The 16,695-nt window shown below is 39.6% G+C and overlaps 1 protein-coding gene across 1 annotated transcript; it reads right to left on the reverse strand.

Annotated features, from left to right (window-relative positions):
• Positions 1-3,519: 3,519 nt before the first annotated feature.
• EAF2 (ELL associated factor 2) lies at positions 3,520-16,550 on the reverse strand. The gene is made up of 6 exons (XM_059852740.1): positions 16,364-16,550; positions 13,940-14,034; positions 13,126-13,262; positions 12,242-12,387; positions 8,717-8,983; positions 3,520-4,360 (listed from the first exon to the last, which is right to left on the reverse strand). Exons 1-6 carry the CDS (start codon positions 16,464-16,466, stop codon positions 4,314-4,316), a joined length of 795 nt encoding a protein of 264 aa, XP_059708723.1. The 5' UTR covers positions 16,467-16,550; the 3' UTR covers positions 3,520-4,313.
• Positions 16,551-16,695: the final 145 nt, after the last annotated feature.

A 16,695-nucleotide genomic window follows, 5' to 3' on the forward strand; every position in this document is an offset into this window, starting at 1 on the left:
GGTAAGCAAGGAGCTGCTGCCTTGGAATGCTACTGCTAACCAGTTACCAACCAGGAAAGCAGCTCCTCTAGTTTCATTGAACTGGGCAGAGTAATAGCTGAGACTCAGAAGTATTCCCGCTCAGATGTGGACTACTTATATTTGAGGTTTAACTGTGAAAGACATTATCATTTCTCACGTTTTTTTCTCCTCATTTCAGCACATCTTCACTTTCTTATTGCATTTCCCCTACATTGATCAAAGCATCAGGAATATATATTTTAAGAATATTCAAAACTCTTTTTCCTCATTCTTTTTACATGTCTTAAAAAAGCTGGTCTGAAACCCATATGTATCAAGACTGTCCTTAGCACCTTATGTGGTTGGCTGAATGACCTCAAAAAGTGGTGAGAGAAGGAATTCACATATACTGCAAGCATTCAGCCTAGCAACCATCATGACCCAAGTTATCTTCTCTTTCTTCCTCTGAGCTTCTTCATTTCTGTCCAGTTTATGCGTCCTCATCTCTTCTGTTTAAGGAGGATTCATATGCTTGGCTGTGCTCAGAAACCTTCCTGTAGAAATTCTAAAGAAAATGAAAGGTGTTGGCCAGAAATTATATTATTTTTGTGGATCAACATCTTGAATACCAAATGAAACTATTATCTGAGATGATCTGTTCATTTTTGATTCCCCAGAAATCAGTCAAGAAAGACCCAACAAATAATTCTTTAAAATACTGTGGTTCTGTTGTTAAGGTAATGCACTGTTAGCACAGAAGTGACTTAGTAAAGTTCTTTAATCTGAAAAATTATTATACCCTGCCTTCAGAAAACCCCAAGTATATGGCAATCCCAGTGTTTATCATAGAATACCATGGTGCCAGAGTTATCCTGAAGAGATGGTCCCAGCCTGTCCACATGCCCCAGGGCAGGATTCATGAAAAACAAGAGGACAGAGTTCTTAAAAAAATTGGAAGCTGCCAGGCAAGGGAAGTACAATTGGTAAACACACATAATCCCTATTTCAGGAATTAATGGAGGGTGAATACTGCAACCTTGAAGTAGTTACCAGACAAACTGTGCTTGTACCAGGTGCCATGCAGAGAGAAGGAGCAGGTAGACTGTGGCTGCAGTGGTCTGTAGCATGGAAGACTAAAAAATTCTCAAGTCTTCAGCTGCATTGGAAAGGTATTTTTGATTTTTCAATACAAGTGATAAACAGCTGTTCTTCAAATCTCAAACATACACAGTAGCTTCATTATAATGTCACAGAAAAATGTATAATGTCTCAAAATATTATTCAAATATACCTGCTGCTTAGAGATACACATACAAATGCTTTAAATCTCTGGATGTAAAGACAAAATAACTGAAAGAAATAAGATAGAGCCAGATATATTTCAAGTCATTTTGAAAGAGGTACTCAGAGGTTGTAGGAACAGTGGTCATGGAACTTACAGCTGTTACTGATTTTATTACTTTCTAGTTAAATTGATATCACATGAATAAGACTGGTTTTAAGGAAGAAGAATAGACTTTTCAAATCAGGGTCAAAAAAAAAAAAAAGAAAATTGCTTGAAAATCTCAATGCAATCCCCTTCTCACTCGTGCCATTTGGGAACAACCTGCATGAGATATGGAGGCTCAGCACTGCTCAGGGCACATAACCCCAGCCTTAGGGGAGGAAATGCCTCCTGCAAGTCACAAATGAGACCCTTGCCAAGTCCTCTGCATGAGCAGAGGCTGCACAAGCTCCGTAGCTCACCTGCTGCTGTTTGACAGGTACATGGATAAGGGAGGAGCCAGTCACATATGTTTGGGCTGGAAATGGCATGAAGAGCTTTATTCTTTAATGCATTTACATGTTTTCATTTTTTTACATATATTTTAATGAATTTGCATCTTTTTCCCCTTATCTCTCCAAGAACTGTTAGAGAATCTTATCTCCTATCTCATTTATTAAAGGGAAGCTTTCCTACATTATCACTATTGTGCATTTGACAAAATGTCTGACTGGCCACTAACCACTCTGTACTACATACTGTACAAAAGCTTCAATAACATTCTTCCCTTCCTAGAAAGCTTTCAACCCAAAGATCAAATCCTAAAGATGGCAAAGGCTTAGTTACAGTCCTGAGACCCAGGAACGTGGAAATCTGCTTTACTCCCTGAGCTATATTTAAGCACCTGTATACATGTGAGCACAGTTATATACAGACTGCATTCAACAGTTCTATCACTGAAGGAGTGATTATGATCCATGAATACATGGGCTTTGCATGATATAGACTGTGGCCTGCTCAGTGCTTCCACACATCTGCTCACTCTGTACACCCTGAATGTACAGAATGTACCCTGTTATTCTGTTAAAACAGCAGCATTCTGGCTGGAATTAGAATTTAATACCATCCTAAGGGAAGACTTTGATGCAAGTGAACCACTGGGGACAGAGGGAAGGCAAAGAGAAGACATTTCAGCTCAGGACACTGCATTATCATAGACCCTTTTATTTAGCACACAGGGCTGCTCCTTAATGCTAAGGTGCAACACCTCAGCTCCTCAAACTGCCCTAGACTTTATCAGCAACATGTGCCAAGAGCCAGGTACTCTGCTAGAGTTCCCACAAAAAAAGCTAGGATCTATGAGAGACCTCAATCCTCTTTCCCTCAAGAGTTTCCACTGTCTTACAGGGGTTATTACATAGCATCCTTCCTCAAGGTTGTGCATTAGCCCTTTAATAACACCTGCTCACCCATGGCTATTAACTTGAGCTTTTTCCTTTGAGTATGAACACAAGAACATTTTGCTTCTTACAATACCAGCTTTAGGAAGCCAGAAGATTAATGAGCTATGACATGGTGCAGAGCACAGCGTCTGGAAACATCAGAAAGCAGTATTTCCCATATTTCATTTCATTTCCCATATTTCACTGGGCTGATAGAGCAGACTTCAGAGAATAAGCCCCTCTAGTATCATCTATTGTATACATTTACTGAGTGTGCAGTTTTTTCCATGACTGCGCATTCAGGCTGACATATGGGATTCAATCCTTACAGTTTAGACACAGAGCTGTGATCCAACCACTGCAATCCAGCAAAGGAGACTTCTGTGCAAGACTGAACAGACTTATCTTGTCAGAACTCACCCTACAGACATCTGCTACTGTTACAAAACTCTTAAGTGGTAAATTACAGGATGAAATTTGGAGTCTGATCCTCAGTTCTTCAGGTCTTGAAGTATAATTTCAAATGTGGAAAAAGATCTTTTCTTGTCTAATATGGTATTACTTCCCACTGGCATTTGGATGTATTCTGTAATAAACATTCAGTTGCATCACCATAAACTTTTGGCAAGCTCTTAGTAAGGGTCACCTCAGTGTAACAAAAGCAACAAACATTTCAGTCCTGTAGACAGGATGGAGAATCTTTATTAGCTACTATTTCCCTGCTTTATTTCTTTGCCTGACCTCTTCATTGGCATGACTACTTTATGTAGAAATTTGAATTCTTAACCATAAAAACAGAATCTGATGCATGAAAATGATAAACATTTGCTTTATTAAATTACTTATATACTTCTACAAAGAAATTTTCTGATTTCCATTACAGAGTTAAATGAAGGAAATTCATTGCTGTCTCTGCAGTTACCTAAATTTAGATACAAAAAGGTTGTAAAAAGACTGCCTTATTCAAGTTACATAAAACAGGCAGAGAACAGACAAGTTCCCCTTAGGAATCTTGAGGCTCAGAAATATATAAAGTCCCATTATATAATGAAATTAAGAATTCAGCAATGTGTTGAACAATTGTAAACTGTAACTGCACGAGTGGACCACATTATTCAGCAGTTTCCTTAAAGGTATGAACTGTGAACTGAACAAAAAGTGTCGCTGACACAGCAGACCTCATTTAATTGTTCTCCCTTTCTCCCCCCCCCAAGTCAAAGTTGTGAGATCAGCATTTAAATGATAGGAAGGAAACTTGCCTCCATAAATATCAGAAATTTCTCCATTCCATAGCTATTTATATAAAGTAACTAGCTGTTACAAATCAGTTTCAAGTAAAACAGGTGGCTGAGGCAAAAATAATCAAAATCAGATCATACACAATTTTACTGTAAATACAGTAATTTGAAAGATAAACACATAACCATAGCACTGACAGGATATCAATGCTGCTGTATTATAGACATGATGTGTCAGTAGAAAATTAGGATGTCTATTATCAAAATTGAGGACATACATTCCAGTCTCTGGTAATCTAATCTTAGTGCAAAACAGATGCTAAGACATATTTAGCAAAAAAGGTGATACATTTAAGGCCAAAAAGTTGTTCAGTCATCACTATCGCTTCCAGATTCACTCAGCTGCAGGTCATTTCCTAGAAGAAAAAGAGTCAACATATTAGTCATTTTCAAGGAAATAATTTTCTTCTTTCACGATACTGCCTTTCCCAATTAAGGCTTACAAAAGCTAACAGCAAACAGGTAAGGGGGGGCTGGACTAGATGATCTTTCAAGTCTCTTTTAACCCAGACTATTTTATGGTAAAAGAATAAGTAGGTGTAGAACCAAACTCACAGTGACAGAACTTTAGAGAAATCACTTTTCTACAATTTTAAAATCTTGGCAAGGAAGCCATTAGCATATTTGCACAAGGGCATTTATTTAATATCACCAGATCACAAAAGACAACACCTAGCTATCTCTGCCACCCACATTTTCATGCTTCACAAGTGGAAAAACTGCTGGTGAATGCAGTTTTATGAAAAACAAGTTGTTGGGTTTTTTTGGAAACACATGTGAATGCTACTCAGCTGTGCTTGAAAACAAAGTGGTGTCTCAATCAAGAAGAGCAGCTCTTTGACATACCACTTAAAGATGTATCAGTGACCTACTATTTCAAACTGGTTTTGGAACAAGTGAGCAAACAAAACATCAAAAGAACTTTTACAAAGCACTTTAATTTGGTGGCTCTCTCTATATATTTCAAAATGAGGAAGTAAAAAGGCTACCCTGTGCTTGCTGTGGATGTCCATAAGCTCAGGGGGTGGGAGAAAGGGAATCTTCCCAGGATGACAGATAGCTAACAAAAAATACAGCAGCATGCTCTACACAATCTACATCATATCTAGCAACTTCCCACACGTTTTTAGGAGTCTGTTCCAACTGGTATGCTTTTACCCACACCTCTCTTGCCAAACAACCATTACAACAGAAAAAAAAATCATCTCAGGCTGTGCAGAAATGGCCTAAAAACAAAGGAAGAAGCACTGAAACTGAGAAAACTCAGTCAACACACTATTCTCACATGAAAACCCCACAAGACTCAGATTGGATCTTTTACTGTCAGGCATATAATTTCTGCCAGAACACTGGAGTCTTTAACATGGCTGCATTTAGCCTTCCTTTGTTTTCCACTGTGTCATCAATAAAGCTTGGAAAGTGGTACATGCTTCTCTGCAACAACAAAACCACTTTATATAAGCAAAGAATAGTGAAGATAGTTGTTTCCAAAAATCTTTAAAGTATTATTGTAGACAAATTTTTTTTCTTTCCAATCTTCTATTTAAAAAAAAAAAAAATTACAGCTATATTATTTTAAGATAAATTTAAAAAGCACTTTAGAAAAAACAAAATCAAGTTATTTGTCAATAATTATTCAGAACAATATAAAACCCTAAAAGATCTTTCAAGACAGAGAATGGTATTGGTAAATTTAACTCATGTATTTATCACTCAAAGGAGAATTCTAAGTGAATTCTTAGAAATCCCAGCCCTGTTATGCACTAGCTACTTTATGGGAGGACAGGGAGTGTGAACAAGAAGATAACCTTCCAAATGGTGTTTCTGCAGCCTTCAAAAGTTATTTCAACACAGTTAATAGAAATTACACAAACCCTGTAACACCAGCCAAAAATACCAATGCTTGTGAAAACCAGCAGATGGGAAAAGCAAGAACTCCAAGTTCCAGAGTCAGAATTAATATGTTAGGATTTACTTCATGCTAAGCTTTCTGCCTCATTTTTGCAATCCTATCTCAAAAAAACACCTTCAGAGAGAAGGCAAAATAGCACAATCTAGAGCTGGTGGCTTTCAGATGGATTTGGTGCCAAGACAGAAAGCTCATTTAATGAGGACCCTGAAGAAACATCTAGACAATTGTACTTACGAGGCAGCAATGAAGTGAGGGAAAACTGCTGAATTGTTTTCATGGTGCCAGCTGCTTATTAGCAATACTGATTGGGGAAATAGATTGCACTGCAAATTACATTTCCTATGTTTTTAAATCAGTGAATATAATATATTCAACTGAATTCTTGCTAGTTATAAGGGACAGGGAAACTCATAGGAGTGATCACTGTCTCACAAATCTTAGTGGTCACACCAAAACCAAACTAACACAGGGGAAAATTATTATTTGTCAAAGTAAAACAGCTGTGTTTGTACCAAGCATGAAAAGAAGTGAAGTGCTGAATACTAAGTACCTAACACAAGGCCACAGAATAGGCCATCTATGCTGGGTTTTCTTTGGAAAGTTACTTTGTTTAACATAATCCTTGTTTAAACAAAAAGTAGACATAAAGTAACATATGATCAAATATTCATGAAGAACAGATTCATTAGTGTCACCATTTACAGACTTTGTTATAAGGCAAGTTGTGAGCCTGTATAATCAGCTTCTCAAGGTAGAAAGGGGAAGAAGCAGTATTTTGGGAGTGAGGGGCAGTCTTGAGCCCCAGATTCCTGAAGAGGTAGATATGTATCTGACAGAAGTATTTAGTTGCCATGTTCTAGACACCACCTCCTCTATTTTCCAAGTTCTACAAAATCTCAGCTGTATAGTTTCTACACGCAAGATAAAACTCTGCTGTCTGAACTTCCCCCAACCTTCTCCACTAATTACCTTGGTATGGCCCTGATTCTACAGAGGTGCACAAAACTAGTCACAGACATAAGCACACACCTCAAAGCAAGATTAGACAAGCAAGCAGCTTGTGCTGACATTTGTTGATTCAGTATTTTATTTTTGCAAAACCTTATTTGAGATGGAAGAAATGACTGTACAAAATCTGACTGAGAACTCTTGCCATTCAAAGTAGAACAATGTGCTATCCATTTAGTTTCTCCAGGTTTCACTCTCCTGCCAAATTCCCTCAGCAACAGAGCTAGAGAAGAGCAATTTTGGAAGTAGCTGGTTTGATCTTTAACTAGTGGAGGTGTCTTGTAAATGTTAACTGCACTGGAAGTTGGAGATGGAATTGTTTTAAGCAGTAATATATCTGTAATCATAACAGAAGTAAATGGTAGTAATCTCAAAAACTGGGCAAGCTCAGAGGCCTAAGGTTCTACCTGTCAACATGGCTCTCAAGCAACATCAAGCCACCAAGTTCCCCAGAAACAGTCATGATGTTGTCATGGTTTAAGCAGCATTTTCTCCCTATGCTGGAACTGGTGGACTTGGCCACCTGTATTTGTATTTCTGGAAGCTTTTCCACCTGAGATTCTGTCACTGGGGATAAAGCTTAATCAAATTTTCATAAGTTTTATTTAAAGTGCGGAGAACGGGAAATTGCATTTGTCAGTAAAGGTTGAAATAAGTGGCACTCTAGTGTTACACAAATTGTAAACATGAAGATATTGTTCTCTGCAGTGACAGCAAAATGAAAGCAGCGTTTAGTTCTCTGCACACAAAGTCACAGGACTTTTCACTCTGATCTTATCTGTTCATGCAGTACATAATTAAATATCAATGCAGGTTATTTAAGTATTTAAATACTAGCTAAAAAAAGAGAAAAAAGAAAAAGAACTGTCATTCATGTTATCCACTAAGAGCTGAAATAAAAGTAGATCTGCCAGAGTCTAAAATTTCAGTATAACAAGTTTACATATAAATGATAAACCATAACAATCTTGGGCTGCAAACCAGGGTTCATGGAAATTTCTTCAAACCAAGATCTGGCAGCTAAGCAGCTAACTAAAAATGTAATCATTCTGGAAGAGTTATCATAACTGAATACTCACTTCTATGTCTGAGTACTCCTGTTATTTAGGCAGTGAACTTAAGTTTCTCTACCTAATGGGATTTTATTTTTCATGTGAGAGTTTTCAAAATTTTCCTTTTTTTTGAATACATTGAGAATGCAATTCCAGGCTGCGCCGCAACTCCTATTGAACATCACAGCTACTCTTCAAATTACATTTTTAGTTGCCTGAATGTGTGGAATAAGATAATATCTCCTGATAGCAAATCACCTCCTTCCTTATATGCAAAGGACAGTTTTGCCATGTTGGTCAGTGGATCACTGCCATGAATAATTGGAACTGACACAGCTAAGAATGCACCACCTTTTCTGTAACTCAAGAGTATTGCAACCATAGTATCCTTCCCATAGTTCTATCCAAGAAATGATAAGCATATGTTTAGAGAATGCCCTGTTAGTTCAAGTATTTTCAATAGAAAATTACTGTTCTCCAGTCCCAATGTATAGAACTGGGAGGAAGCCAGAACAGCTTAGGAAATATTTTCAATTGCTTCAGCTTTAATTTAATATCTCTGAGAACCACGAACCTTCTAGTCCAGTGTCTAATTCAGCCTGCTGCTGAACAATCAAACCCTAGCATCACTTCCCACAGTTTTAATTATAACTGAGACATACTTAAAAACAATATGGTTTCCTTTCAGAATCTTGATGTCTGGAATTGTGCACTAAGAAAAGAACAGCCTTTGTACTTACGTAGTGTATTCATCATATGACCACTGCTCTCTTGGGATCTGTTATGACTGGCATCTTTGTCAGGAACAGCCTGTTGTGGTATGGCAGACACAGTAGGCTGAGGCTGCAAATACGGCATCGACATTGGAAGAGAGGGCTTCATTTCCTCATCTTCAGAATCACTAGAACTATTTTCACTACTTGATGAAGAGGACGAAGAACTTTTAGAGTCAGATGAACTGTCAGAACTACTCAGCTGGTCCATGATACTGGCTTCTGCTTTTAGCTCTGCAAACAATAGGATTTGTTTCTCAGTTTATGTTCATCATAATTGAAATATAAGGAAGAGGGGAAAGAAGGAAAAAAAAAATCAACAGACGTCAAGCACACACTACAGAAACTTTAAAAAACCTCAGACCAAACCCACCAAAGATCTCCAGAACAAAGAAAAGGGCACAAGTGAGTATCCAGCCTGTCATGTGGTTTTCTATTCTCATAGTTTGAGCACTTTCTCCCTCTCAAGCCAAGTGTTAGAACAAGGGTGACTGTGAACACAAATGCTTAACCCCACATTGCATGGGGTAATGCATCCCACAAAGCCTTTAATTTCTGCAACTAGCAGAAAATGTTCTGTGTTTTCCTTAGCACCCCAAATATGGCTTTCACTGACTAAAAACTGCACTTACAATCCACAGATCAGTCACTGCAAGACGTCTGCAGCTGCACCCAAAATGCCTGCCAGCAATTCAGCATTGCAATCAATACATTTGTTTGGACCATGTGACATTTTGCTCAAAATCAAGCATGAAGAATATCCAAAAGAGCCAGCCAAAGTTTATATTAGGGAGATTTCTCCAAATCTTTGGTTCATTACAGATTTGGAGGTGCAAATAATGCTGCACAGTATGCATTTGTGACATAAGTCCAACATACAGAGGAAGTTAATCTTTGCTGAAGGGTGCACATAATTGTGCAAAACACAAGTGCTGAGGGAAGTCTGAAACAGTCCTCTGAATCGTGGTGGGGGGAAGACTTGAGGAGTCATACAGGGTGCAGAAGTTCATCACTACATAAGATTGTAACTACCTAGACATTTGTTAAGATGGTCTTAGAAGCTCTTAGAATACTTCAGGAACAGCTTTGATATAGCAGACACCATAAAGCAAGTCAGAGAGTAGCTCATCTCTCTTCAAATTTACCCAATACAGAACAGGTTGAAGGTGAAAGTCACCAAGATGCAAGGCAATGCAAAGCTTAAGAGAAGAAGGGAGGAAGAATAAAATTATTAATCCTCAACACAAACTTCCATGAAACAGACTCTAAGTTATCAAAGGCCAGTCTAAAGGAAAGGCCATCTTTATCAAAGGCCTGCCTAAAAGAAAATGGTGTCCAGGAAAAATGGCACCTAAGAGTGCAGCTATGGCTACAGGGACAAATTAACCCTATGCTAGGAAAGAAAAGAAAGAAAATGAAAGACTGAACTACTCAAACATAAGGGAAAAAAGAAGGGGAGCAGAAAGAAAAAAATTGGAAGCATATAAGCATTCTTCTTTTACTAAGGACATGTATAAAAGAACATGATCTTCCACACATCTGGAGCTGTAAGACATCTAACTGAAAGACACCACTCGAGTCCTAAGCATTCAATTCCACTTTCTCCTAAGCAATGTCTAATATAAGAAAAATTTTAAGTGAATGGCCAATACCAAAAGCTAAGAAATAACATCTCCACCTTGAATTTTGATGTAATTTAATCTGACAGAATTTAAATTAAGTAATTTTAACCAGTGAAGAAAGAGCAGTACATATACTAGAGGATAATGGCAGAATGAGCTGCCTCTCCACCCCAGAAAACAAAGTTAGTAACAAGTTCCAGGTAGTGTACTTAAGCAGGAATAGTCAGTTACACAACCATGGGATGAAGAATGATTAAGCAGGCAACACTTCTGAAGAGTCTGAGAGTTACAGTGGATCCCTACACTGTTCTGCCACTGCATGCTCTGCGGAAATGACTTGATACTGTTTGGTCTTGTGATACTACAGACATGATACTATTTGTTCTTTGTGTATAAAGATGAATAGTGACTATAAGGCAGCCTTCTTGCTCACATCAGCACTGCTAAAACTTCAGTAGATGGGTTTAGGGACTGTGCTTTAAGAAGTTTTTGGACTCATTGCAAGAAAGCTAAAGGAAATTGACAACAAATCAGGGATTTAGAAAGGAAACTTCTAAGGAAAGATTGAACCACTGGTGTCATTTTGCATAAAGAATGGGAAAGACAGAACAGTTTGAGTCTGTGAAGGAGTGCTCAAAAGCAGTACAGTAATCTGCTCTCTACTTGCAAGATAAATATGAAAGCAGTAATAGGCTAGCTGAAAGACTGACTATACAGGAGAACCAAAACAGTAAAGAGAGTAAAGCCCTGGAATGGCTTGCCAGCAAGTACAAGGATCTGTCATTGGAAGGTTCTAAGAACCTTCCAAGTTACAAAGTTACATCAGAAATCTGACTTTAGGACAGAAAGATGGACCAGATGACTTGATAATATCTCTACCATCCTTTTACTTTTTTCAGCATTTTAAATAGTACTCAAAAGTGGACTGGCACTACACAAGAGTTTGGTACATTGGCAGTCACTTTGGAGACTTTCAGTGTTTGATATCACCACTTCCCCCAAAAGAACAGACGACCTGGAAAAGGCATAATTTTATTTCATGTGCTCATGTTTTCCTTCCTCTTTGGAACCTTAGATGAATTCTAGTACTGTTCTGCAATACAGATTACTGGTCAAAACCAAAATGGAAACAAAAACCATCTTCATAATGATACATCTAAAAAAAAAATCTGTTTAAAGGAATTCAGAACAACTTAGGAAGCAGATGTCAGTTCCAGTCAATGAAACTGCCACCTGTCAGCATTTCTGTAGCAAGTAATTACCACCTGCCATCCTCCTTGTCCTCCCAAAGGAAATAAGGCCTCCTATTAAGTGAAATATGAGTGTCACACCAAACCAGAGTCTCTCAAGGAAACAGTACATAGCACTGCTCAAGGGTTAATTTATGCAAGTTTTTAGCTGTCTTTTTCACTGGAACATCTTCTTCCACAAGGCTTTATGTGGTAATTTAAAGTGTATGTTGAGTTGTAAAGTACTGTAACATATTTGCTGAGTGCTGAGAAAGAAAAAGGAGCAATGTCAAAATGGAAGTGACTTAGTACCAGTACGACAACACAACCAAGGATATACTTCATTAAAGTAGCTGTGGAAGACAGAGTCAAGGAGACAGCAGCAGAACCCTTGGCATTATTAAGCCTAATGGTTCAGCTGTTTTTTTACTGTAGCAAGCTACAAATACTGCTTTTTTACCCACTTGAGCCAGAGCGGTCATTTCCATATCAGAGTGCAGTTGCTCACATAATCAGCTTCTAGTGTGAAACTCAAATAACACAAAACAGAACAACAACCACCTACACATGCAAAAACCTCCTAAAAACTAATTGCTTGTTAACAGCAAAATTTCTGAAACTTATGTGCCAGTGGAGCTTACCCCGTTCAATATCATCCATAGGAGAAGATGGAAACGTTTTTTCCTTTGATGGAGAATTTTTAACATTGTTTGGAACCTTTGTTGCATTTCGCATTTGCTGCTGTTGCTGCTCAATGCGAGACTGGACTTTACTACTTCCTTCAGCTCTGTGTGCAAAAGGGAAAGATTTTTAATTACTAGAAGGCAAGGAAAAAGGCAAGAACATATATGGTACCATAGATTTATTTCTCATGCCTTTCTAAATAGCATCATTTGATTCTTTGGTAAGTTATTACACTGGTAAGTTATTATACTAATACACATAATATATTAATATTATACTATTAATATTGTATATGTATTTAAAAATATATTTTATACAGTGCTATTAACTTTATAATGCTTTGTCAGTTGATTTGTTTTTATATCTTGCTACCCAGGATCACTTAATAATAATTCTGCTGGAAGTTACTTATATGGGCTCAGCAGCAGAAAAAAATATTTAAAAGCTTGGCATGAGAAAAACAAGCCATTACAATTACTGAGACCTGTCACAAAATTTTCTTTTTTTATTATTTCCTCATTTACAAGCCAGAAGACAGTAGGCAAACTAGTAGCCAAACAAATCTTTTTTTCCTCCCTCTAAACACACCAGAAAATAGTTACTATTTCTTTCAATAATATAACATGTTTTGGTTTAAAAAATACATTTTGATTTCTTCTGCAGTCATGAAGTCAGTTTGCTGAGAAAGCAGGCTTTTCACTCCTTTGAGCAAGGCCAGGTACTTTCTAAAATTATGTTTTCCTAAAAATAGTGATATGTAGTTATATATCTCAATTTAGACTCATTAACATTGATTTTCAAAATGAATAAAGCACAGTTGTTTCTCCTGTAAATCACCCACCTGGTTTTTTTCACAGTGATGTTGCTACTAAGTTTCTCTAGGCGACATTCTCCAGTGTCATGGTTGATAATTAAGATACATTCTTTTAGGTAAGGCTTCTTTGAGCCCTTGAACACAGTCACTGGTGGAGTTGAGCCCTATTAAATCAGAAGTCCAGTAAGTGTTACTCCTGTTGTTGTTTTTCTTAGAAACAGCAATCCTTCAGTGGTGACAAGTTCCCTACAAGCGACCATTTCTAGCCATTAAAAATGTTACTGGTTAATTCAAATTAGATTCACAGTAGCCATGTCCAAAAGCAGCTGGTGTTTGACTGAAATGGGGTTTTACTCACTTAGCTTAGTTTGAAACTGATTAAATGCTTATTTCCCAATATTTCCTTATTTCTCTCTAGGACTCCTCTCACCAAAAGGGGTTTCGGTTCTCATATCAGCAGACCAGTAAAGCATGGCAGGTAGTAAATTTTCCCTTTCCAGTCTTTCCTGCTTTCGAACTGCACTAGAGCAATAAATACCAAAGGGAAACTTGCACTGCCAACATACACATGAAGCTTTTCTATGTACGCAACACTTCTGGGTCATCCTACAGCATATTTCCAGAGCAGCAAATGCACTTAAAGTTACAGTGCAGCTGTTTAACCTTTGGGTCTTTTGTAACCTTACAGTCTTAGAGCAATTGTTTTTCTACTCTAAAAACCACTCAAGCAGCTCTGAAACAGCACTAAAACTTTATACCCTTCCATAGTCAGAGTATATACTTAGGACAACAAAATAAATAATTCTTTTAAGCTCGCCACTCTTCAGCCACATCAACTCACCTCAATATTTGGCAGCGTTATTGTCACCTGTTCACCTTTGCCAACTTCAAGGTCTCCTTCACAGGACATATCAATAGATGCAGGCTTAAAGTCATCTAAATATAAAAACAAACTAGGTTATTTACAGGCTTTTCAGGAATCCTTTAAATGCAGGCACCCACTTAATTGCTGGTGGAGGCTATTAAGTAAAAGCCTTTTTTGCTAGTGTATCATCTAGCATTGCCCTGAGCAGATCATTCTATAAGTCAATAGAATTCAAAGTCAAGCTACTTTTCTCAGGATCCATTATAACTGTTTATATCTTTTGGTTAAAATTAGAAAAACACCTTTAAGTTTTAATGGATAAAAGAGAGCCAAACAAGCCATGTTATATTTCAAAAGGTATATTCTCATGTAATTCTTTTCAGAAGAATCAGTAAATAATTCTTGAAAATGCTGACCCCAAACATGGGAGATGCAGAGAAGTGACTGAAAATGCAAAGAACAACATCAACTCTCAATATGCATTTCTCTTTCTGTTTCTAACTTTACTGTAACAAGCACATCGGAACCTGAAAAAAACTTGGTGTTTCAGTATAGTTATTGCTGTTGAAAGTGAAATTCCTTCCCAATTTGACATTGATTTACGTTTTGGTTTTTTCAGCATCTAAAGGGCTTGTTAAAATAAGTTTTGAGCAAAAGAAGGTATTGATTTCTGATCCTTTCCAAAACTCTGAGACATTGAAAATGAACATATGTTCAGGCATCAGCACAGCAGCTCTGTCACATACCATTAACTACAAAGTATTATTTCCACCATAAATGTATTGGGAAAGGCTACAGCCAAAACTCTGCCTGTGCCGATTTAGGGAGACAGGATAGTATCAAGAGGTTCTTCAAGGCCTATGATAACATATGTGGGGTTGAGCCCACGGCTCCAGGTACGGCAGGGCCAGTCTCGCACCCCGGGATGCCGGTGCCCTGCCTCGCACGCCGGAGAAGGCGCGGAGGGGACCCATCGGCCGACACCCGCTCCTCGCCTCGCTGCCTGCCCCATCTCACAGGCTGCTGGTCACTGACGGCGGCATTCCTGCAGCTGGGGAGCTTCCCAGATCCCTAGCTCTGCCTGCAGCCACGGGCCCGGCGGCACAGACCACAGCTGGGAAGCACGGCTCCAGCCAGCACACCAACCGGGCAGGAAAACCAGGCTGCAGGAGCTGCTGGGCAGGGCCGTGCGCGCAGGAGGAGGCTTGCAGCTCAGACACAGGTGACAGCCCCTGCTAACCTTGTTTGGGCAAACCCCTAAATGTCGTCCTACAGGAAAAGGATACAACAGTTCCAAAGTTTCTCATCAAATCAGAGAATATTTGCTTTTATATATGGCCATTGGACTGTTAATAATTGAGAAAATGAAGATATTGATACTTCCAATCTTAACTTCTAACCAACAGCTGTTGTCCCTTTTACTCAACTGTTTAAAAAAGTCAGGTGTTGAAGGATATTTCTTCTGCATGTGCATTTGATAGAACTGATGAACGTGCCAGTTTCTATGTCTCATTTGTTGGAAAGGAAGAGAGATTTGAAAACAGATTTCAGAATAAATCATCACATTAGAAGAGTCAGCATGAAACTCCAAGGGTAGGAGGTACCAGACAGGGTTGTTAGTCCTCTTTAAAATTAGGGTAAATATCAAATTGCAGCATTTGTTTAAATCCATTTATAGCTTTTTTCCCCCCCCCTCTCCTTCGCTTCTACAGTTGGAGGCAATCTATGTGCCATTCCCTTTGCTCACAGAGAGCACATTACCCATCTTGCCCACCGGACACTCTCCAGAGAACATACGTTCTCTGAATCTTGGGGATATCATTCTATAAATAACCAGACAACAAAACCAGAAGCTGCAGTCCTAAATTACCAAGGACTATAATCCTGGGAGCATTTGTTTCCTAGCTACCCTCAGAATCTTTGAGCACACACCTCTCTAGATAGTAATTATGTACTCAGGGAGGGCGTACTGGCTCCATGATTAACACCGCCTGCCTTTAACCTTTGGTTGCTGAATTACACGGAACTTCTAAAAACTGAGCGCAAGCAAAGAAGACAGAGCCACAGGTTAGCTCCGTTTCCAGAAGAACAGCGGGGAGACACTATGGAAAAGGCATAAAACGCGAAGTTAGTGCCCAGCGGATAGCGAGGGGCAGCTCTAGGATACAATGGCCGTGGGTGCTCCCAACACCGACTGAAACCTGCACCGCTCCCGAAATCCCGGACCAGCACTCCACGGAACTCAGCGCCCAGCTGCGCCCCAGAATCCCGGGACAGAGGCAGCCACCGAGAGTGGCCGCAGCCATCCCCCGCCCTCCAGGGGACTGCGGGCACAGGGGGCCGCCGAACCCCTCCCCGACCTCCGCAGCCCCCGAGAGCTGACCCAACCCCAGCACTCACAGCGGACGGTGTGGAAAGCGCAGCGCGGCTGCTTCTCGAAGCTCTCCCCCAGCTTTAGCACCCGCGCCTTGGGATCGTAGAGCGACGGGACCGCTCCGTTCATCGCGGCAGCGCCTCACACCATGGCGGGCCCTGGGGCTGGGGCCGCCGCCGCCGCCCGCAGCGAGCATCCCTCACGCCGCCCGGGCCGGCGGAACCCGCCCACGCGGGCTCCGATAGGCCGTGAGGGGCAGAGCCCCGCCTCCCCCGAGTCGGATTGGTCAGCGGGCGCGTCCCCATGTAGATTTCCGCCAGTGGCGTGTCGGAGGCGCCAGCCCGCACGCGGATATGCA

The sequence above is a fragment of the Haemorhous mexicanus genome, chromosome 8 (assembly GCF_027477595.1).
Source record: "Haemorhous mexicanus isolate bHaeMex1 chromosome 8, bHaeMex1.pri, whole genome shotgun sequence".
NCBI classification, from domain to species: Eukaryota; Metazoa; Chordata; class Aves; order Passeriformes; family Fringillidae; genus Haemorhous; species Haemorhous mexicanus.

Bases quoted from the DNA above. Each gene is read 5' to 3' on its own strand.
- EAF2 (XM_059852740.1), bottom strand. From the start codon at position 16,466: ATGAACGGAGCGGTCCCGTCGCTCTACGATCCCAAGGCGCGGGTGCTA. The intron at 8,984-12,241 runs GTAAGCTCCACT...TATTGTTTGCAG, and splicing joins TATGGATGATATTGAACGGG to AGCTAAAAGCAGAAGCCAGT. The intron at 4,361-8,716 runs GTAAGTACAAAG...TTTTTCTTCTAG, and splicing joins TCATATGATGAATACACTAC to GAAATGACCTGCAGCTGAGT.